Below are 22,741 nucleotides of genomic sequence, written 5' to 3' on the forward strand. Positions count from 1 at the left end.
TGGGGAGGCATACAGACCCATGGGGTGCATTTGAAAATTAAATTTACACCATTGCACCTTGGGCCCCTGCCCCTCAGCGTTGCAGTGCCATCTGAGGAGGGGAGAGTGTGACATTGATCAAGGCAAAGCATAAATAACCACATTTCAAAATGAATACTAATTGCATAATGACAGTTTCCAAACTATTAGCCTACTTTACAAAAAAAGTTAATTCAACACAAGCCCAGAGCTGGCTGTTGCTTATGTGTTGTGCTGCCAGTTGGCAGGCACAGCTTTGCAAGGGGATTGGGGGAAACGAGGGTTATTGTAGTGGAAGCACACTCGGCCTTTTGTGAGGAGGGTACAAACTGCATCACTCTCTCAAGCCCCTGCTGTTCAGCGTTCAAGAGTGGACACCAGGATACTGCGTGCCTTCAGGGGAAGTTGCTTACTTTTCCTAGAGGTAAAATGGCCCAGTGCCGGGACTTGGGGAGGAGCCTTGAGTTTGTAGCCCCTTGAAGCAAAGCGTTCTGGGCAGATGGAGGTGATAAGCACTGAGGAGCTGAACCTGGGCTGCTGTGCGCTGCCCGTAGCTGGGAAATCCTGGGCCTAGGGGAGGGCATGGACACACAGAGGCTGGCCGTCTCTGGGATGAACTATGCATGCTGCCTCGGGCAGGCCACTCCACTGCTCTGGGCTTGTGTCCCGTCATCTGGAAAGTGAAGGGAGTGGACTGGATGACTGTGAAAGCCCCTTCCAGTTCAGAGAGAATACCAGGATCCCTTCCTCTAAGCTGAGCGTCCTCCAGAAAAAGAAAGGCACTTTGCTTGGGAGAGCGGCATAACACGATGGGACTAGTTCTCTGTCGTCGCCATCCTTTTACTGCAGGACTTAGGAAGGTTTGTCTCAATTGCCAAATTAACGTGATTTTGTGTGAAAATACCTCGAAGGAAAATGAAAAAGTGCCTGCTAAGAAGCGGAGCTGTCTGATACAAGGGTTCATTCTTTTCAGGAGAGCCTATTGTCTTGACTAATTGGAAGGAAGCATTAGGAAAGCCTCCGATGAATCCCCAAACGAAATAATTTCAAGCAGCATTCTTAGGAAGAATGGTACGTGATGAGGATTATGTTATCATGTCATTCGCCTCCAGCAAGTGTCCCTTGGCTACGGGATTCAAATTAGACAAAGTTGGATTTACCAATCAGGAAATTCAGGGAGGGACTCTATTATTTCATATCATTATTTTACTTTCAGGTTTTCAGCAATTCCTAGAGTCACACCAGCACCAAATGACTGAGTGGGGAAACAGTATATCCATATGTGCTCAGAGCATGCCCACTTTTAGGTAGAACACTCCATGATCAGAATTCAGGCAAAGTCTGATTGTTCTTTTGAAAACAACTCAGATCAAATGCCATTCCCCTATTTTTTATACATTTATGGTAACTCTTCTCTTTAAAAAGTCACTTTTCACACCTATTTCAAGGGAGACCCTTGTCTACTCAGCTAAAGAATTATTTCTAGTCTTTTCCTGCCTTGCCTTTTTTTCCTAAGTATTTGTGGTCCAAATGATGGCTGGGATTTTGATTCTCAGGCACTTCCAAGTTAGATCTCCAAGGTTCTGACTAGATTTGTTTGAAACAAGATCCACGTTACATAAACCTAGTTTTAAGCAAAAAAGCTTTATTTCCCCTAAAAGACTTCATATCTTCTCTGCTTAACTTGGCCATGAAAGTTACTATAGTGAAAGCTCCCTTTCACATGTTCTTCGATGTGAAACAACTTTAGAAGGAAGGAGCACATCCGGAATTATTACTGTCAAATGCTGAAGGCCCTGGATTCCTCCTGAGATTGTGTTTTTAACTTTTCAGTGAAAACTGCCATCTATAAAGACCATCTCTCTCTTTTGCGGATAGCCAGTTTCTAACAACGCTTTATAAATCAAAATAATTTCCTTATATTAAAATAATTAGTGGCCGGCTCCGTGGCCGAGTGGTTAAGTTCGCACGCTCCGCTGTGGTGGCCCAGGGTTCGGATCCTGGGCACGGACGGACGTGGCACCTCTCATCAGGCCACGTTGAGACGGTGTCCCACATCCCACAACTAGAAGGACATGCAACTAAGATATACAACTGTGTACGGGGGGGGGGGCGCGGTTTGGGGAGATAAAGCAGGGAAAAAAAAAAAGATTGGCAACAGTTGTTAGCCCAGGTGCCAATCTTAAAAAAAAAAATTAATTTCTGATTTATGCCTTAGGGAGATTTGAAATGCACTCTAAGAGGAACACTTTTTGTGGGATTATTTTAAAAGACTCTCCCTTTTAGAACCTGGACTGAGGGGGACCTATTATCTGCAGCCATGTTTTGTGTATTTCCTCTGCCTCCATCCCACCACCTCTCCTCAAATCATCTGGCACCTGGAAGAAATACATATGATTTTTTAAATAGTATATATGTCTCTTGAAAACTCCATTCACTTATGGGAAAGGCTGTTCACATTTTTGCTTCTTTCAAGCAGCCTGAGATGAAAAAAAAGTTCGATATTTGTGTATGTCAGACTGGATATGAGAGCTAACTGCAGGATTTGTGCAGTGGGCACTCTTTGACTTTGGGTCTTGGGTGGCAAGGCTGGATGGGGTCCTGGAACTTTTATTTATTTGTACAGCCCCTGTCATTTCAAGAGAACTTAGAGCATCGAGGAACCTGTTTAACACGAAGAAAAGGAGTCATCAATGGGAAATAAGAATGGCTGGATTTTAAAGTCACCCAGTGAGGATAGCAAGGGGAACACACAGGTGTATTCCTGGCTCTTCCTCACTCCCAACAGGGACGGGGGCCTCTGGGGTCGCAATAACCTCCTCGCTGCAGAAGTCCACATTATATATGACCACTTTGCTGGTGTTTGGCATCTATATATGTGAAGGGAGGGAAGAAAGGAATGAAAAATATTGGACAACACTGCAAAAATCATATGCTTTCCAAGGAAAATAGAACCTCCTTTCAAACTAGGAGCATATAGCTGCTGCCGCGATACCTTCTCCCACCCTCAACCCACCTCCTGTGAGAGGAAATTCGTGTCACTGTGAACCTTTATCTGAAGTCCTTGCTGCTGTCTCATAGCATGACTGCTTTCATAAAATTATCATACATTGGGGCTGGCCCCATGGCCGAATGGTTAGGTTCGCGCACTCCACTTCAGCGGCCCAGGGTTTCGCCAGTTCAGGTCCTGGGTGTGCACACGTCACTGCTTATCAGGCCTCGCTGAGGCGGCGTCCCACACAGCACAATCAGAAGGACCTACAACTAGAATATACAACTATGTCCTGGGGGCCTTGGGGTAGAAGAAGAAAAAGAAAAAAAAAAAGATTGGGAAAGGTGCCAATCTTAAAAAAAAAAATTACCAAACATTACTAGAGATTGGTCAAAAGTAAAGGTTCTACTGAAAAGAAAGTTATGGTTTAAAAAATAGTGGACCTTCACGATCTCCTGGATGTTGAAGGTGACAAAATACACTGGAAGGTGTGATTGTCTGCTTCTGCGCTGGGGAAGCCACAATAATAGGCTCTCTTGGGCTGGTGGTGAGAAATGGAGACGAGGCCCTTTCTGATCTTAATGGAGCCCCCTCTTGTGTCTTCTTTGAACCAAAATGCTTCCCATTCCCCTATGACCTCCACAAAATGGAGGGCAGTGAACAGAATTTGGAGAGTACTGATGGATGTTTAGCTGCCACTTTCCCTTACAGCCCTGTGAGTACCTTCTTAGGACAGTCCATGGCTGTCAAGCTCCTTGGCATGAATGGAACATGGCCCCACCCGGAAACATACTATTTTCTACTAGAGATTCACCCCTTCCTATCTTGCACAACAGGGCCTGGTGGGGATGAGGACGGCGGCAGGGAGGTGTGGAAGGAGAATGTGTGGCCAGTGTAAACCTCTACGGGCACTTGGAGAACTCTGTGCTGTGTATGGCCCATTGACGGTGACCCAGGGCTATTACCTTATGAAAGGAGGCCCCTTCGACCTTCTGTTTGAATGGCATTCCCTAAGCAATTCCCATCCACATTCTACTTATCCCAACTGGCATCCAAAACCAATATATTGCTAATTTGCATCTTTATTGATAATACAATGTGCCTTACAAAAACAATAGGCACTGATTTTGTTCATTTATTCAGTTCATTTAACAGGTATTTGATGAATAACTCTTGATGTTGTGCCACGCACAATTCATATCTGGCAGAAAAATACTTTGGAAAAACTGTCACAAAGACCATACTTCAGAAAATGGGACCTGCGTAAGGACCGTTGATGACAGGGTCCCATGCCATACCTATAGGGGCCACAGGAAACGGAGGTGCAGGTGCTGGGGGTGGCACAGGCATCACGGGTGGCTCGGGTACCACAAGTGGTGGGGGTGGCCCTGGTGGCACTAGTGGCCATGGCACTAGAGGAACATATCTCCAAGCAGCCTCTAGAACAGGGACTACAGGATAGAGCCCATCAAAGGTGACCCCCACAGGGGGACCCATGGCGATGGGGACCAGATTTCTTAACTGCTGTGCCCTCTGGTGTCTTCTCCACTTGGCCCTTCTGTTCTGAAACCAAACCTTCAATCAGAGGGAAAAAGGGAATTGGTTTAGTATATAATAAACAGTTAATGTCATAATAAAAAACGCATAACATGCAACTCTACCACTGAGATTTTAAACTGCAGCAGGAGAAGCTATTTCCTTATTCCTAAAACATCTTGGGAAAGTCAGCAGCACACCTCCTCCCTCAGCTAACTCTTAGTAAGCCAAGCCCAGTCCAGACATTGGCACATTCCTTTGTCTCTGTCCTCCCCATTTTTAGTCTTCCATGATGTTTTTTTCCAGGTCTTGGATGCAGGTCTAACTGATGAATTGCACCAGGTCCCTGCTGTTAATGCTCATGCGTGATAACAGGGTAAAAAGACGCTGGATCATCAGCTGTCCAGCTGCCTCCATCCTCTTCTCACCAGGGATACTGTTACCCTGGTTGTGGGGGAGCTGAGCACGGTATAAAGGTGGGCCCGATTAAAGTCATACTGAGGAGAACCACCCCCTATTTGAAAAGCCCATCTTCAGTCTGAAGTAACCAATCCACAGGAACACGTTGCACTTTTAGACAAGATTTCCTCTGATGTTGCTTAAGCGATCACTCTTTGTCTGAAACCTCCTGAGAATTAAACAGGTGGTATATCAAGGGAGACTTGGTCATGGGGTCCCAGGGACTTTGTAGCTTGTCTTGCTGGGACTTGAGAGTTGCTGAAGCAGTGGACATTGCCTCGATATTCTAGCCTTTAGTATTAAGGAAAGTTTAGCCTAACTGAATCCAAATTCACTAAACTCAAAATCCTTTCCCCAGATAAGAGACTGGACATCCCATTGTCATCACCGGCAATTTTGCATGCTCCAGTCTGCCCTACCCTCTAAAGCTTCCTGGGCTCAGGACAAGGGCAGCTCATTTGGCTCTAGCTAGTTTCAGGATCCTGGACAGGAGCCACTGTCACCCAGCGTCTGGGATGCTCTAGGTCCTGCCAGCTCCACTCCTTCACCAGGAGACCCCAATCCCATCACTCATTCCTAAGGCAGGAAGGTTCAATCACACATTTTAGGAAGATGTTCAACAACAATGTGGGATAAGGGGGCACAAAAAAAGCTCCTCCCTAAGTGTTTGCCAACTATTAACAAACAGACAAAAAAGCGGGCAGACTTTGTTGTCCTCTTAGTATGCTAGTTAATGGGGTTTGTATTATATTTAATCCTTTTGGAAGTTCCCAAACTGCAAATTTTAAGTGAGACAAAGGGCCTTTTCTCTCTCCAGTCTTATGACTTGGGGTCCTTCTGCTGCATAAATATACAGTCTGAAGAAAATCTCCCTAAACATAACCAAGGCCATATCTGGCAAATTTTGGTATGGGCTGATAATAGGTCCATATTCCTAGTACGTACTGGTTTCATAAAACAGGTCTACTATATTTCCAGAATGGAGAGGGGGAGCGCCTACTAAGTTTCTTGGGGAAATTCATGCTACAGAGTTTGGAAATATATGAGAACATTGCCTTTTCCCCTATTCGTGTTTTCTGGTTCATTTCCCCTTCAGAAATACATTGAGAAGACTATGTAAACCCAGGGAGGAGGAAAAGCAACTCAGCAAACCTTGTTTTTCTTTTCCTCTGAGCTTACCTTGCATGCCTGAGGAGGTGGAGGACCCGTTCTCCCCTCTACCTGAGACCAGGCCTGACTGTTGGTCCAGCCCATGGCATTAGGAGGCCAGCATTCAGTGGTCTGCTTTGCTGGGCTGCTTTTCTGCACATCACCCACAGATGTGCAGCATGTTTCCGTCACCGCACTCACACATGCACTCTGCAGCAAAACTACTAAGCCATCTGAGACATATATATACATATGTATTTTTTTGAGGGGGGTGAATACTTCTTTGAATTAACTATGGTTTTCTACAATCTGAAATAGTCACTTTCTGACTCCATGCCCTACAAACCAGTAATCACTGGCTGAGTAAATGAAAAAGTATTTTAAATTAACACAGGTCAGAACTTGGCCTGAAGTGAGACCATCCTCACAGCCAATCAAATTCCAGAAAACTGACTCTTTCAAAATAATACCACCGAAAAGGAACTAAAAATTCTTAGATGTTAAAAATTCCGCAAGGGACTATCCACTGATGCACTTGGTAGTTCCAAAAAGTTGAATTTGTGCGGCATCTGCAACGCATATATTTGACTGTATACAATTCTTCTCTAACATTACACCCCTTCTTAGGTCAGTGGCACTTTATTCAAAATTGTTCCTTCTCTTTTGTGGTTTCATTTTTCAGGACAATTTTCCAAAGCTTGCAAACTTTTCCCCATTACCATCATAAGTGCAATATTTTGGCTATGTTTTCAGGCTGACATCAAAGTCTTCCAAAGAATTAAAATTTCAGGTTGTACTCTCTACACTGCTTTACAAAACACTTAAATACAACGACACTTGGACTTTTAAGCTCCCCCCGTCAGTCTCAGTGTAACTAAACATACATTACTTACTCATGTACTGTGTTCTGTGTGTGAATTACTTCCTCCTCCCAATGCCTGAATATTTATAAATTCACTCATTTAGCCAAGAGTTTATGCCTGGCTTTAAATATTTTGAATAATTTAGTACAGTTGCACTGTCTTATAACCTAGCTCTTCAGTGAATTAATTTGAACACTCCCCAGGTGAGACTGAGCTCCAACATGATTCCACATAGAAACATTCCTTTAGGGAGGAGACTAACATCCTTCCTAAAGGATGCCAGTGTTAGAAGGAGGTGAACTTTATTTATTGGAAAAAAATGTCTCAGAGTGAGTGTGTGTGTGTGTGTGTGTGTGTGCGCGGTGAGGGGAGAAGTGTGTGTTCTCTGTTTTTTCCCTTTTAGGAAATCACATTTCCTCTGGTCATGGGCAACTTCCATAAGCTTGAACTTACTTATCCCATTTTCCACCCCTGAAGAGCCCATTGTTCAAAACTTATTTGCTAAACATGGAAAAGACAACAAAACACACCAACCTGAGAATGTCCAGGACAAAACCTAATGCCTGTTTAGCACGGCTGCCCTGCCAATTAGCCTTTTAAGATTTACTGACCTGCACTCGGCCTTCATTCAGATTCAGCCGTCCTGCAATCTCCTCTCTGAGGGGGGAAAATTGCAAATATTTAGTATTTGGAGTTGTGGATAAAATGAAATATATTATGCACATTATTTCTATCCTCCCTTCTAGGGCAGTTTTCTGCGGTACAACGTGGGGCTTGCTTTAGGGAGAGTTTGCCCATCAACAACTCTGTTAAATAAGATAGAAAAAGGCAATATATGTGAAAGTTCCTGGTAGGGGGTCTGTTTGTTGGATATGACTCAATCAATTTTTCTGTTTGTGGAACAGCAGAGAACAATCCTGGAAATCTTTTCTTGAGAGGTTCCTCGGTGAAAATAAAAGGCCAAAACACCTTTAAAACGGTGTTTTGAAGCATAATATTTCTCCTTACTGTAAAAGGGGGAAGTGAACTCTCAAGGAGAAACTGCAAACCGCGTCGGCGAAGCGCTCAAGGGAAATTCGTTTTTGCCCTTTGGCGGGCGAAGGCTCAATACAGCGGGACCAGAAAGGGCGTCCCCAACACTCGCACCGACTTGTTTTGGTCCCCCCTTTCCTGCCGGGCCAGAATAGGCCTGTTCCTTCGTCTACACTACGGGGATCTGGACCACAAAGGCTCCAAGTAAGGCAAGCGAGGGGAAGGGGTCGCTGGCTTTTAAACGCTCAAAACTCTGCCGCCTGAAAACAGTGCTCCAGGTTGCATGGCCGAGACTAGGGGGAGGCAGACGAGGCCCTCGCCTCGTGCGCAAAATTTAAAGTACGCGAAAGAGCTGAGTAATCATGATAAAAATTTTAATACACTATTCAAAATATAAAAATTAATGCAAAAAACCCATAATGAACAAATTATCAAAATTTTAAATTAATTTACGTTTTTATTAATTTAACTTAAATTAAATTAGTTAATTTAATTTTGGGATCAATCAGACCCTGCCTTATTTGCTTCACCCTAGTCCCACTCCTGTCTCACAGCCCCGCAGGCTCTATAGGCATTGCCCCAACCCCAGAGAGCAAGAGCGGACCCCGGCGGCCTTGAGCCCCGCCGCCGAAGTGGCATTTGGCTCAGGAGAGCAGGTAAAGGGTCCCGGGAAAGAGCCTAAGGCGCCCCGGGAGGAGCCCGAGCCCCTTGGAGAAAACTGGCCGCCTGCAGAGCGAGCCACTTACCGAGCGAGCACGTCGGGGTACGGAGTGCGATGGAAGATGAGCTCGAGCTCGTACAGCTGCAGCTGGGTGAAGACGGTGCGGTAGCGGCGCCGGTTCCTCTCCACGATCTGTGGCCCCTCCGCCGGCGGGGGAGGCTCCTCCCGCTGCAGCGGCGGCTCCACGCGGCCGCCACGCCCTCCCTCAGGAGTTTCGCGGTCCAAGAGGCTGCGCCCTCTCGCACCAAGATCGCCTGCTGCGTCTGCCCCGTTCCCAGTTTCGGACAGCGTCTCCTCCTCGTCTCCTCGTGTTTTAATCACCCCGGTCAAGGTAGGCTTCACATCTGGGAAAGGAGGAAAGCAAAAGAGAGAGACCGGGGCGCTAGAGCCCACGGGGCTCGGGCTGGAGGGAGCGAAGGGCTGCGATAGAAGAGCAGCGGCGACGACAGCGCGGCGTCCTTTCCACCCACCCCTCCCAGGAAAACGTCCTTTCCAGGATTTGCCGAAGCGCTTGTCCCCGTCTAGGTACTGACCGCGCAGTTCTTCCTCCCTCTCGTGGGCTCCCAGGCTGCGGTAGCCGGCGTCATAGTGGCTGCACCCAGGACGAGGCTCCATGCTGTCGATGAAGCCTCGCGCTTCCACAGTCTCTGTGCTGCGCTCGGTGGCGATCCCCGGCTGGGGCTGGAGCTGGAGCTGGCCCGGCGGGGGTGCTCTTCTGCCGCTGGCACCTCTTCCAGCGCGGAGTCTGAGCCTCGTGCACCTTATATAGGGGGTATGTTGCCCCCAGCAGGGTCAAAGTGTAGGCGCTCGCGTCGGTTAGACGCCCTCTGTTAGCGTTCACATTACCTCTGGTTGGTGTCGGTGGGACCTGATGGGGGCGCTTTCGTGACCAGGGCGTATGAGTAAAACAGGGCGAGTGTGTGCGACAGTGGTGCTTGTAGTGGGCATGCTTGTGTGGGGAACAGTGACTCCCACTTGTTGCTTAACTGACCATTTCCAACTCGGACTAAGTGTCTGATTGGAGGAAGGGGTTGTGCTGGATTGTGAAAACCGTTTTGGGGGCGGGGGAGGAGACCTCACGCTAGCTCCTGGAGCTCGCGGGGAAGTTTTTGGAGAACGTTCCTCCGCCCCACGCTCGATGTTCCGCAGCCCGCGAGTGATGTGGTGCCCCTTGCTTCCCCAGAGGAAAAGACGGAGAGATAGGGCTGCGGGAAGCGCGGAGCCCTCAGCAGCCCAAGCACGCTAAAGCGAAGTGGTTAGTCTATCCTGGATTTGGCTCTGAGCGCGACTACCCTCTCCTAGAAGTTGGCGACTAATGGATAGGACTGTCTGGCTCTGTTTCATTCGCGCCCAAAGTCCGCATATCGGGCTAGCGATTAAGACGAAATGATTAGTTTGGAGGCTGCGTGCACTGGGTTTTTGAAATCAGATCCCGCCGTGCATTCCTGGAGCGAGAGTTTGCGGTTGGGTTTGCAGAGCAGTCCGTGTGCTCAGATGCACGCTGCAAGAAACCCCACGTGCCTTTTGAGAAAACTCCAAGAACTTCAGATTTTTAGTAATGAGCCCACGTTAGAGTGCAAGTGTAGAGAGTTGCCAAGTGCGTAGTGCATGCAAGAATGCCTGTGCTGCAAGGAGCCCTTCCTTCGGTTCCTGGCGCATGCAACATTTGCTCTGCTGGGTTGCTGCGCTTCTTTCTGCACCCTGCTCCGCAGGCGCCTAAAGCGCGCCTAATTCCCGGGCCAGTACTGTAGCAGGAGCCGAAAGCGCGCCTTATTCCCGGGCCAGTACTGTAGCAGGAGCCGAAAGCGCGCCTTATTCCCGGGCCAGTACTGCAGCAGGAGCCGAAAGCGCGCCTTATTCCCGGGCCAGTACTGTAGACCTGGGAAGAGTTCCCGCCTTCCCTGCTCCCACTGCCCCTCCTCCCCTTCCCTTTATCTAGAATTATCTTCGTGAGCCGTTTTCCCCCACTACTGTGTCGAATGAAAAAGGACCAGGCTACAGTGGCAGGCTCTATGGTTCTTCGTTCAAGAAGCGTTTGCAGGTGCTCCAGGATTTGTTAATGCCCTTCATATTCTAAGAATAACTTCTAATAATGGGCCCTCTGCTTGGCACCGTACATAATTTATCCTACTCTTACCTTTGCAACCACCATTATTATCATACCCATTTTCTACACAGAAAACTGAGCCCCAGGGAAGCCAGGCAACTTGCCCTCGGTCGTACAAGCTAGTTTGACTACAAAGTCTGTGCACTTTTCACCATATTGCTGCTGTCTTATTTTAAAGGAGTAAATAACGGTGAGCTTTTGTCTGGATTCCTGGCGAACAATTTTGGCCTGGGATGAGTTACTGCACAAGAGATCCATACATGTTTAATCATGGAGTGCAGTAGCCTACTTAGTACATTGGTAACAGCTTAGGTGTGTTCTGTCACATTTTAGGATTCCATGGTTTACTCCAATGTTTTCTTTTTCTTTTTTTAAGACTGGCACCTGAGCTAACATCTGTAGCCAATCTTCTTTTTTATCCTCTTCTCCCCAAAGCCCCCCAGTACATAGTCATATATTCTAGTTGTGGGTCCTTCTGGTTGTCCTATGTGGGACGCTGCCTTGGCATGGCTTGATGAGTGGTGCCATGTCTGCGCCCAGGATCCCAACTGGTGAAACTCCGGCCCCCAGGAGAACTTAACCACTTGGCCTCTGGGCGGCCCCTACTCCAATGTTTTCTGAACCTCAGCCATTCCTGTGCCCCCTGCAAGTTTTGCCATAAACGAGTACCAGCCATAGTAGTATTTACTTAACATGTTTACTTAAATTAATTCGCTTTTCGAAAACCTTAAATATGGAATTGAACCTCATCCTAGGCAAAATGAGCTATGAATTCAAGGGTTTCATATACCAGTTTTATGTGAAGTAGAGAGTGGCAATAATTGAGAGCAGGGACCCTTAAGCCAGACTGCTGGTGTCTGAATCCCGGTTTTGCTTGCCACTTGCTAGCTGGCTAACCTGGTGAGTTGCTTATTCTCCTTGTGCCTTAGTTTTCTCATTTGTAAAATGGGAATGACTAAAAGTACCTACTTCATGGGGTTGAGGATTAATTGAAATGCTCACAATAATTAACACTTAGCTGATGCTTTTATGTGCTAAGCACTGTTCAAGGTGCTTTCAGATGATGTTATTGAGTCACAGAGAGGTTAAGTAACTTGCCTAAAGGCACTCAGCTGGGAAGTGTTGGACCTTGGATTTGAACCTTCTTAGAATGATGCTTTGTAGAGAGAACAGGTTCAATAGTGATAGCCATTATGATTTTTATTTTTTAAGATTTTAAAAAAAAATGTTTCCTTTTTCTCCCAAAGCCCCTCCGGTACACAGTTGTGTATTTTTGGATGTGGGTCCTTCTAGTTGTGGCATGTGGGATGCCGCCTCAGCATGGCTTGACGAGCGCTGCCATGTCCGCACCCAGGACTCGAGCCAGTGAAACCCTGGGCCGCCAAAGCAGAGCACACGAACTTAACCACTCGGCCACGGGGCTGGCCCCTATTGTGATTTTTTTTTAAAAAGTTAAATATACTAGTCATTTCTGTCATATTCACAATGTTATACAACCATCACATTGTCTAATTCTAGAACATTTTTCATCAATAAAGAAAGTCTGCACCCCTTAGTAATCATTTCCCAGTCCCCACTCCTTGCAGTCCTGGTAAACAGTAATGTACTTTCTATCTCTATGGATTTTCCTGTTCTGGATATTTCATACAAATGGAATCATACAATACATGACCATTTGTGTCTGACTTTTTTCACTTAGCCTTGTGTTTTTGAGGTTCATGCATGTCGTAGCATGTGTCAGTATCTCATTCTTTTTTATGGCTGAGTAATATTCCATTGTGGAGATAGATCACATTTTGTTTACCCATTCATCAGTTGATGGGCATTTGAGTTGTTTCCAGCTTTTAGTGATTGTAAATAGTGCTGCTTTGATTGCTGTGAACATTCGTGTGCAAGTTTTGTTTGTGGCTCTGTTTTCAATTCTTTCGGGTATTTACTTAGGAGTAGAGTTACTGGATCATATGATGATTCTGTACTTCACTTTTTGAGGAACTTCCAAACCCTTTACCACAGCAGCCACACCGTTTTACATTCCCAACAGCCACATATGAGGGTTTCAGTTTACGTCCTTGCCAACACTTCTCTTTTTCTGTTTTGTTTTTATTATACCCCTCCTAATAGGTGTAAAGTAGTACCATTGTGGTTTTGATTTACATTTTTCTAATGACTGATGGTGCTGAGCATCTTTTAATTTGCTTGTGGCCATTTGTATATCTTCTTTGGAGAACTGTCTCTTTAAGTCTTTTGCCTATTTATTAATTGAATATTTGTCTTTTTGTTGTAGAGTTGTGAGACTTCGTTATATATTCTGGATACTAGATTCTTTATGGTTTGCAAATATTTTCTTCCATTCTGTAAGTTTTCTTCTCACTTTCCGGATAGTGTCCCTTGATGTTTGCAATCACAAGCCTGCCCTCACGTAGCTTTGGGGTTCAAATGAACACTACCAGCTCAGTCTAATTTGTTCCTGGTGGCAAATCCGGATATGTGGCAAAAGCGAATCTAATCTTTTCTGGACGAGTCTACCTTTAACTGGGGCTTTAACAAGATTCTCACAGATAAATACCAGTCAAACATGCATAAATAATAAACCAAAGATAGAGATCGCCAAAGACTTATTGTCAGATGTGAACTACTATTTAAATACGTGTTTAACATGTTTAAATAAGTGACATGATATAAAAAACACAAGGAAGGAATAACCAAATATTTTAACAAAGCAAATAGAGTTTCCAGCAATGGAACTGAAAGATTAATGTAATTTTTTTCTTTTTTTATTGTGGTAAAACACACATAATGTAAAATTTACCATCTTAACCATTTTAAAATGCCCAATTCAGTGGCATTTAGTACATTCAGAATCCTGTGCAATCATCACCACTGTCTAGTTCCAGAACATTTTTATCACTCCAAAATGTAACTTGTACCCATTAAGCACTCATGCCCCATTCCCACCTTCCCCAGCTCTTCGTAACCACGAATCTACTTTCTGTCTCTATAAATTTGCCTATTCTGGGCATGTCCTATAAATGGAATCATACAATATGTGGCCTTTTGTCGCTGGCTTCTTTCACTTAGCTTAACGTTGTCTAAGTTCATCCACGTCGTAGCATGAATGAGTACTTCATTCCTCTTACTTGGAGGCATTAGATACTAGCCTCCAGGAGCAAAGTGCCAGGATAATCTGGAGCTGATGTCCCATACAGAGGCTCGAGGTGCCCTTGCTGTGGCTTTGGCACTACCACACTAAGATGGCACGCTTACCTGATTTCCCGTTGCTGAAGGCCGGCTGGCTGATGCAGGCTCAGACTCCCATGAGGAGTCCCTCTGCCAGGCAGTAATCCCCGTTGGACCTTTATTCTGGTCTGTAAACTGAGGCAATCTCTAGATGGATTTTAAGGATCTTTGCAGTCGAGAGAACTGTAATATTATGGACGTTTCATGCCCATAGATTACTGCTGCAAGTGAGGGTCACCTGTTCCAGATGTGGCCAGCAATGAGGGTGGAGTGGAGGAGCTTTCTGTTCGTTGAGGGCTGCAGGAGCCTCGTATGAATGGGCATTCATAGCACTGTGTGCTTTCTAATTATTCCTTCTCCCTACAACGAGACTCTAGCTAGGGATTGACAGCTTTTTCAGTCCTTGGCCTAAAGGCCCTACAGACCACCCTTGATAATCCACCACGGAAAGACTGATAGGAAGAGTGAGGTGGCTTTTGATGAAACGCCAGTGAGGTGATGTCTGTTTTTCTTTTTTTAATATTATAAATAAATTATTCATTCATGTCAGAAGCCAAAACTTTGGCTTTTTTAAAAAATAGGCATTACTTCTTAGACATGGAAGGGGCACATGGACAGAGGCTTCTCATACCTACATTTGAGAGAATCACAGTTCTCTGTCATTCCTTCGGACTCTTGAAGCTGTGTCTACACTGACAAAGTGAGCAGAAACCTCACCAAGGCTATTTGCATATCTAGTCCTAGCCTTGAGAGAGCACCAGAGGGAAGGAAAGACAGCCTGGAGATACCTGTTACTGCTGGTGATGTGTTTTTGAGGAAGATTAGCCCTGAGCTAACATCTGCCACCAATCCTCCTCTTTTGTTTTTTGCTGAGGAAGACTGGCCCTGAGCTAACATCCATGCCCATCTTCCTCTACTTTATATGTGGGACGCCCGCCACAGCATGCATGGCTTGACAAGTGGTGCATAGGTCTGCACCCGGGATCCGAACTGGCGAACCCCAGGCCGCCAAAGCAGAATGTGCGAACTTAACTGCTGTGCCACAGGCCGGCCCCTGTTATTTCTGGTGATTTTATGTGTCAATAAAAGTGGTTGATTTTTGCATTTCCTATCCTATCCTGGAACAAACGAACCTTTCAAGTTTGTTCCATGAAATTGAATCATTTGCGCATGAAATCCCATTCCAGAGGCTGGGCCATTCTCCTGTAACCAGGAATGAAGGATAAAATTCCATGATTTTTCTTTAAATTCTGCCTAATTTTTTGGCTATTGTGCCTAGAAAGCTTGGAGAATGACTGCTGTCAGTGTGTTGCTGCATGGATCGGACACTAACCCCAAGGATTTCTTGACGCCACCTAAGGGCACCCTGGGCTCACGCCTCCAAAGGCCGGCTCCCTACCGCTGCCTTCTCTCAGGGATCCTTCAGAGGGAGCGGTTCATGACCTTCTTGATCCCTGCTATGATCTGGGAAAGTAATCCACTTGCCATCTACCTTTAAGGTGAAAGAAAAATCCAATGTGCTAATTACCACTGGCTTTCAGCTATTTCAAGTTCTAACTCAGTTCCCACCACCCCTTATAGGAAGTGCTTGATTTCTCAATTACATTGTAAACTCTTTTTTTTTTTTTTGAGACGAAGATTGGCACTGAGCTAAGATCTGTTGCGAAGCTTCCTCTTTTTGCTTGAGGAAGATTGTCCGTGAGCTAACATCTGTGCTACTCTTCTATTTTTCGTATGTGGGACACTGCTACAGCATGGCGTGATGAGCAGTGTGTTAGGTCCATGCCCAGGATCTGAACCTGCGAACCCTGGGCGGATGGAGCACAGTGTGCAAATTTTTTTAAAAGATTTTATTTTTCTTCCTTTTTCTCCCCAACCCCCCCTGGTACATAGTTGTATATTCTTAGTTGTGGGTCCTTCCAGTTGTGACATGTGGGACGCTGCTGCAGCGTGGCTCGATGAGTGGTGCCATGTCTGCTCCCAGGACTCGAACCAACAAAACACTGGGCCACCTGCAGCGGAGCACATGAACTTAACCACTTGGCCACAGGGCCGGCCCGAGAGCATGCGAATTTAACCACTGCACCACTAGGCCGGCCCCTGTAAATTCTTGCTATACTTCATACACTTCTTAGTGTTCCCCAAAGCAGGGCTATGTATATAGTGGGCATTCAGTAAGGATTTGTTGATTGGTTGGCAAATGTGGAGACTAGCGGTAGGGGTGGCTAGCCTTGCCCAAGGCCAAGACTCTGCAGACTTTTACCAGCTGAGTTTGTCCAGTGTTGCCTCTATTCTCTCATTTTCCTCCCAGCTCAGCTGGTGTTCCCAAAAGACAAACCCCGAGGTGGCAGAGTTTTTTCTCAGAAAGGCCTGGGATTTACTTGGTGGTCTTAGACGTTGTTTGAGAAACCAGTCAGCATCACACTCTCCTCTCTGTCTGAAGCGCTGTCTAGAGAGGCCTTTGGAGTTCCTGTCTACTTTAAAAAGGCTCTTCTGTCTTGTCCCTTTGTCCTTCTTCACTGTTACCCTCCTCTTCCTCCCTACCGTGTGTGTGTGTGTGTGTGTATGTGTATTCCAACTCAGCGTCAAGTACTGTGTACAAGGGCCACAGAGGTGAACAAGACATGGAGAGAAAGAAAATATATAAGAGATTTTAATATAAAGCGGAATAAGGCAAATGCCACAAGAGAGGAGCAAAGCAATCTTGCGGAAGTTCAAAGGAAGGAGAGGTCACATTCAGTACAAATCTGGAAACATAGGGAAGAGGTGAAATTTAAGATGAATCTTTAAGTGTGCCTGGGAGTTCTTTTTTACTTTTAAAAATAAATACCCTTTTCTTTCTAAGTACAAAAGTAATGAGTGATTGCTGTGATAAATTTGGAAAGTATGAAGAAGCCAAAAATAATATAAAATAAAATAAGCTCACTCATATCATCCAGAGGTGATAATGACAACTTTCATTTTTTCTATACTTTTTACAAGTACCATATTCCATTTAACTATCTGATGGTTGTCTAACATGATAGCACAAAGTATTTTCTACACTTTAAAATGTTTAAAGCTTTGAATAAATGATGGCATAATAGTCTGTTATTCATTCATCCGTTCTTTTATTCAATCATTCCATCAATATTTATTGCCAACTGTACACACCATTGTATTTCAGTGTCAGGCAAAGTGCCTGACAATTATTAGATGCTCAATAAATATTTGTTGAATCAATCAATGAATGAATAGGTTTCAGGAACTAGGCTAGATTTGTAACAAGTTCTTAAACCGTTTCTCCCAACATTAAATATTTGACATTTTCCTTTCGCCCCCTATTTTATAACCAGTGAATTTTTGTACATGAATTATCGGTGGGAAGAATTTCAATGGGTAGAGTTCAGGGACGGCGATCAGAGTCTAGGCAGATAGCTCAAAACGAAGATGACACAGGAAGAGCAGATTTGTGGGCCAGCAAAGAGTTCAGTCTGGCTGGAGATGAGCTAGGGGAGATGGGAGCCAAGGCTGAAAAGTATTAATAGTTCTTCACATTTGTATAGCAATTTCTAACTTAAGGAGTGCTTTTATGAACATTAATTTACAGAATCCTTGCAGCATTACTATGTCCGCTTTGCGAATGAGAAAACTGAGAATCAGAGAGTTTGAGTTGCCCAAGTTTGCACTCAAGCTAGGGAGTGGAGGTCGAATTGGGTTTTGAAATATATATTTAGGAGTTTGAGTTTTATCTTGAGGGCAATGGGGAGTCATTGGAGCGTTTTATCATCATCATCATCATCATTATTATTATTAGTTGTAGTCATAGTAGTAACGTTAATTGGTATAGCTTTTACTTCTGAAATAGTTTGACTCACAGGAAACTGCAAAAATAGCAGTACAGAGAGTTCCTGTGTACCTTTCATCTGGCTTTTCCCAAAGATAATAATCATAGTACTTTGTCCAAACCAGAAAATTGATATTGGTATAATACTATTAACTCAGGCTTTCTCAGTCTTGGCACTGTTGTCATTTTGAACTGAATAAATCTTTGTTGTGGGGGGCTGTAGGATGTTTAGCAGCATCCCTGACTTCTTCCCACTAGATGCCAATAGCAAAGCCCCCTCAGTTTTCACAACCAAAAATATCTCCAGACATTGGTAATGGAGGGCAGGACGATATCGCCTGTGGTTGGGAAACACTGCTTTAACTCAAGTACAGAACTTAATCGGATTCAGTGTGTGTGCGTGTGTGTGTAGTTCTATGACATTTTATCACTTGGATAGATCTGTGTGACCATCATGACAATCAGGATACAGCGCTGTTCCATCACCCCAAAGAAAGTCCCTGGTATTACCCCTTCACAGTGCCCTAACTCCTGGCGCCCACTGATCTATTATCCAGCTCTGTAATTTGTCACTTTGAGAATGTCATGTGAATGGAATCATATGTGTATAACATTTGAAACTGGCTTTTTTTCCCCTTCACTCAGCATAATTCCCTTAAGATCTATTTCAGGTTGCTGCTTATATCAATAGTTTGTTCCTTTTTATTTCTTAGTGGTGTCTCTTAACCATTCCCCTGTTATGGACATTTGGGCTGTTTTTAGTTTTTGGTTATTATGATTAAGCTGCTGTGAGCATTCATGTACAGGTTTTTGTGTGAACATCAGTTTCATTTCTTTGCTACAAATCCCCAAGCATGCGATTTCTGGGTCTAATGGTAGTTAAATGTTTACTTTTAAAATAAACTGCCAATTTTCTGGTTGGCTGTACAATTTTCCATTCCTACCAATATCAATAATAGAATCTCTTTGCATCCTCACTAACATTTGATGTTGTCACTTTTTTTTCTTAGCCTTCTGATAGGTGTGCAGTGATATCTCATTGTGGATAGCTCATTAAGAAAACTTGCGTTTTTAATGGCTCATGATGTTGAACATCTTTTCACGTGCTTATTTGCCATCTGTATATCTTCCTCGGTGCATGTCTGTGCATGTCTTTTGCCCATATTATAAACGGATTGTTGGTTATTACTGTTGAGTTTTGAGAGTTCTTTATATATATTCTAGACTCTGTGTCAGTTATGTGGTTTGCAGATATTTTCTCCTAGCCTTGTACCTTGCCTTTTCATCCTGTTAGCAGAGTTTTTGGAAGAGCAAAAGCTTTTTTAAAATTTATTTTATTTTGTTTTTTTCCAATTTTATTGAGATATAATTGATATACAGACCTGTATAAGATTAAGGTGTACTGCATAGTGACTTGCACATATAAGTGTGAAATGATTACCACAATATATTTAGTTAACATCCATCTCATATGGTTACAAAATTTTTTTCCTTATGATAAGAACTGTCAGGATCTACTCTCTTAGAAACTTTCAAATACACCGTCCAGCAGTGTTAAATAGTCATCATGCTGTACATTTTATCCCCAGTAATTATGGATCCTATAACTGGAAGTTTGTACCTTTTGACCCCCTGCATTCTATTAAAAATTTTTAATTTTGGGGCTGACCCAGTGGCGAAGTGGTTAAGTTTGCATTCTTCCTTGGCGGCCTGGAGTTTGCCAGTTGAGATCCCAGGTGTGGACCTATGCACCGCTTATCAAGCCTTTCCATGGCAGGCATCCCAAGTATAAAACAGAGGAAGATGAGCACAGATGTTAGCTCAGGGCCAATCTTCCTCAGCAAAAAGAGGAAAATTGGCAGCGGATGTTAGCTCAGGGCCAATCTTCCTAAAACAAAAAAAACATTGAAATTTTGATGAGGTTCAGTTCATTAATTTTTCCCTTTATGGATCATGTCATGTCTGAGAACTCTTTGCCTCGCCCAGATCCTGAAGACGTTTTCCTGTTTTTTTTCCTAAAAGTTTTATAGTTTTATGATGTGCATTTAAGTCTGTGATCCATTTTGAGTTTTAATTTTATATATATACTTTATATAAAATATTTAATTTTTATATAAGGTTTAAGTCAAAGTTCATCATCTTGCCTATGAATGTCCAATTATTCCAGCACGGTTTAAATTCTTTTACACCTTTGTCAAAAATCAGTCAGACATATTTGTGTGGGTCTGCTTCTGGATTCTCTATTCTGTTTCTCTTCTTTATATGTTTGTCCCTCTGCTACTATCACACAGTCTTGATTACTAGAGCCATGTCTTGAAGTCAAGTGGATTTGATTCCTCCCACTGTGTTCTTTTGCGAAATTGTTTGGCCCACTTTAGTTCCCTTGCCTTTCCATATAAATTTTAGAATAATCTTGTCTATTTTACAAAACATCTTGTGGGGATCTTGATAGGGATTGCATTAAACCTCTGTATCAGTTTGTGGAGAATTGGCCTCTTTACTATGTTGAATCTTCCAATTCATGAGCGCTCTATGTCTCTCACTGGAGGGTTTGAAGTAAGAAGTAACATGGTTTGATACGTGTTTCCTGAAAACCACAGGGCTGATGTATGGAAAAAGAGTTCTTGAAGGTGGACCCCGTAGCAACAGGGAGCTCGATAGGAGGCAGCTGCAGTCAGTTAGGTGAGAGGTGATGATGGCTCGGACTGGGTGGTGGAGGCGGAGAGAACAACCTGGCTTTGAGGTTTACTTATTTATTTATTTTTAAACTTTATTGCTTTTCACAAAGTTTATTAAAAATGTGTTTTAATTAATGCAAAATTGGACATTATGTGATAATATATATTTTTTAAATTATTTTATTGAGGTCATATTATCTTGTGTAAATTTCAAGTGTACATTATTATTTATCAGTTTTGTATAGATTGCATCATGTTCACCACCAATAATCTAGTTTTTATCTGTCACCATACATGTGTGCTCCTTACCCCTTTCGCCCTGCCCCCACCCCTTTGGCCTCTGGTAACCGCTAATCTGTTCTCCCTATCTATGTGTTTGTTTATCCTCCACATGTGAGTGAAATCATACGATATTTGTCTTTGTCTGGCTTATTGAGGTTTATTTTTGAGGTGGAAGTAATGGAATTTACCGATGGACTGAATACAGAGATTAAGAGGGAAGTGTCAAGGATGATTCCTGGGTTTCTGGCTTGAGCCAGAAGATGACACCACTTGGTGAGAGGAATATGGGAAGGACCAAGTTTTGGGGAGAGAGAATGAATTCGATTGTGGATGTTGTGAGTTTGGGGTTTCACTGGGCCTTCCAGATGTCTATTATATCTAATAGGCAGTTGAATATAGAGTCAGAAGCTAAGGGGACAGTTAGTGCTCTAGGTATTGACATCTCTGCTCAAACTTACCCTTTTTATTATTTGCATTAAAACTGGATAATCTTGGCACTCAAGGGTGGAAACTGAACTTCTAGGGCTCCAACACTTTGCAAAGGGTTACTGTCCCCATCCCTTAGCTCGTAGGTGGGGGTGTAAGGGGAAGGGGATTTGTAAGCTGGGTTTCGAGGGTTGGGCGGTAATTATATGATTGCTGATGCAAAGGAACATGAAGAAGGTGTACAGATGATGAACTCAGAGTATATGTGCACCCTTTTAAAATCTATTGCTGAAGTATTTACATTGTATGTGCTTGATGGACAGGTAGAGTGAGTTTTTATTCTTGGGAGAACAATAGAAATGCCTGACCCAGAGCTCTATTTTTTTTTTTAATTTTTACTCTTTTTTTTTCTTCTTTTAAAGATTGGCACCTGGGCTAACAACTGTTGCCAATCTTCCTTTTTTTTCCCCAAAGATTGGCACCTGGGCTAACAACTGTTGCCAATGTTTTTTTTTTTTTTTCTGCTTTATCTCCCCCAACCCCCTCTTTACACAGTTGTATATCTTAGTTGCACGTCCTTCTAGTTGTGGGATGTGGGATGCCGCCTCAACGTGGCCTGACGAGTGGTGCCATGTCCGCGCCCAGGATCCGAACCCTAGGCCGCCACAGCTGAGCGCGCAAACTTAACCACTCGGCCACGGAGCCAGCCCCCAGAGCTCTATTTATACTTTTGGCCATGGTGGTGTCTTGGGGGAGGCAGGATGTAAATGAAAACTGTAACTCATTTTAGCTGTGTTCTTATTTACCCCAAAGGGAGAGATTTAGGAATTACCCTCTTATTCCAATGAGTTGGGTACAGTGTCCCGCTGAGGAGGAGCCAGGGCCATGGGCTGAAGTCTATGCATGGGGCTTTTATAATATGTTCTCTGGTATATTCTGAGTGCACATTTGTCCAGCTGGAGCCAGTTCAGAATGCTACTAATTCTGAGGGACTTCTCCAATAGTGACAGGGGACCTATTGAGCCTACTAGGAGAAGATGGAAGCTGTATGTGTTCCCTGGAGCACATTCTGCCTACCTATCGGCGCCAGTGGGAGGGGTAGCCTCCATCTCGGGGCTGTAATTTCTCTTATTACTGTCTCCTTATTACTTGTCTCTTATGACTGTCTCCACTCCACGTCTGTTCAATATGGTAGTCTTGCTGGGAGGTTAGCAAGAAACATCTTCTCTTCCCATTCACCAGTGTTTGACCCATCCCATGAAAGAAATTGTTTCCTAAGCTAACTAGGCAATTCATTTATTTTAAGCATTGTGCTCTGCGATCCAGGAATCCCCTAGTGCTAATCCAAATAAATTATCTGGTCAGCTTAACCAGGTTGGAGATTTTTATAGGATGGATAAAATGGAAAAGAAAAA

At 44.0% G+C, this 22,741-nt stretch overlaps 1 protein-coding gene across 1 annotated transcript; it reads right to left on the minus strand.

Moving 5' to 3' along the window:
• Nucleotides 1-4,078: 4,078 nt before the first annotated feature.
• Nucleotides 4,079-10,922, minus strand: ESX1 (ESX homeobox 1). The gene is made up of 5 exons (XM_070501779.1): nucleotides 10,908-10,922; nucleotides 10,517-10,599; nucleotides 8,796-9,530; nucleotides 7,629-7,674; nucleotides 4,079-4,585 (listed from the first exon to the last, which is right to left on the minus strand). Exons 1-5 carry the CDS (start codon nucleotides 10,920-10,922, stop codon nucleotides 4,256-4,258), a joined length of 1,209 nt encoding a protein of 402 aa, XP_070357880.1. The 3' UTR covers nucleotides 4,079-4,255.
• Nucleotides 10,923-22,741: the final 11,819 nt, after the last annotated feature.

The sequence above is a fragment of the Equus asinus genome, chromosome X, assembly GCF_041296235.1.
Source record: "Equus asinus isolate D_3611 breed Donkey chromosome X, EquAss-T2T_v2, whole genome shotgun sequence".
In the NCBI taxonomy this organism is placed as follows: Eukaryota; Metazoa; Chordata; class Mammalia; order Perissodactyla; family Equidae; genus Equus; species Equus asinus.

Bases quoted from the DNA above. Each gene is read 5' to 3' on its own strand.
- ESX1 (XM_070501779.1), bottom strand. The intron at 9,531-10,516 runs GTACTGGCCCGG...CCCCTATATAAG, and splicing joins CGCTTTCGGCTCCTGCTACA to GTGCACGAGGCTCAGACTCC. The intron at 4,586-7,628 runs GTCAGTAAATCT...CTCTGATTGAAG, and splicing joins TGAATGAAGGCCGAGTGCAG to GTTTGGTTTCAGAACAGAAG.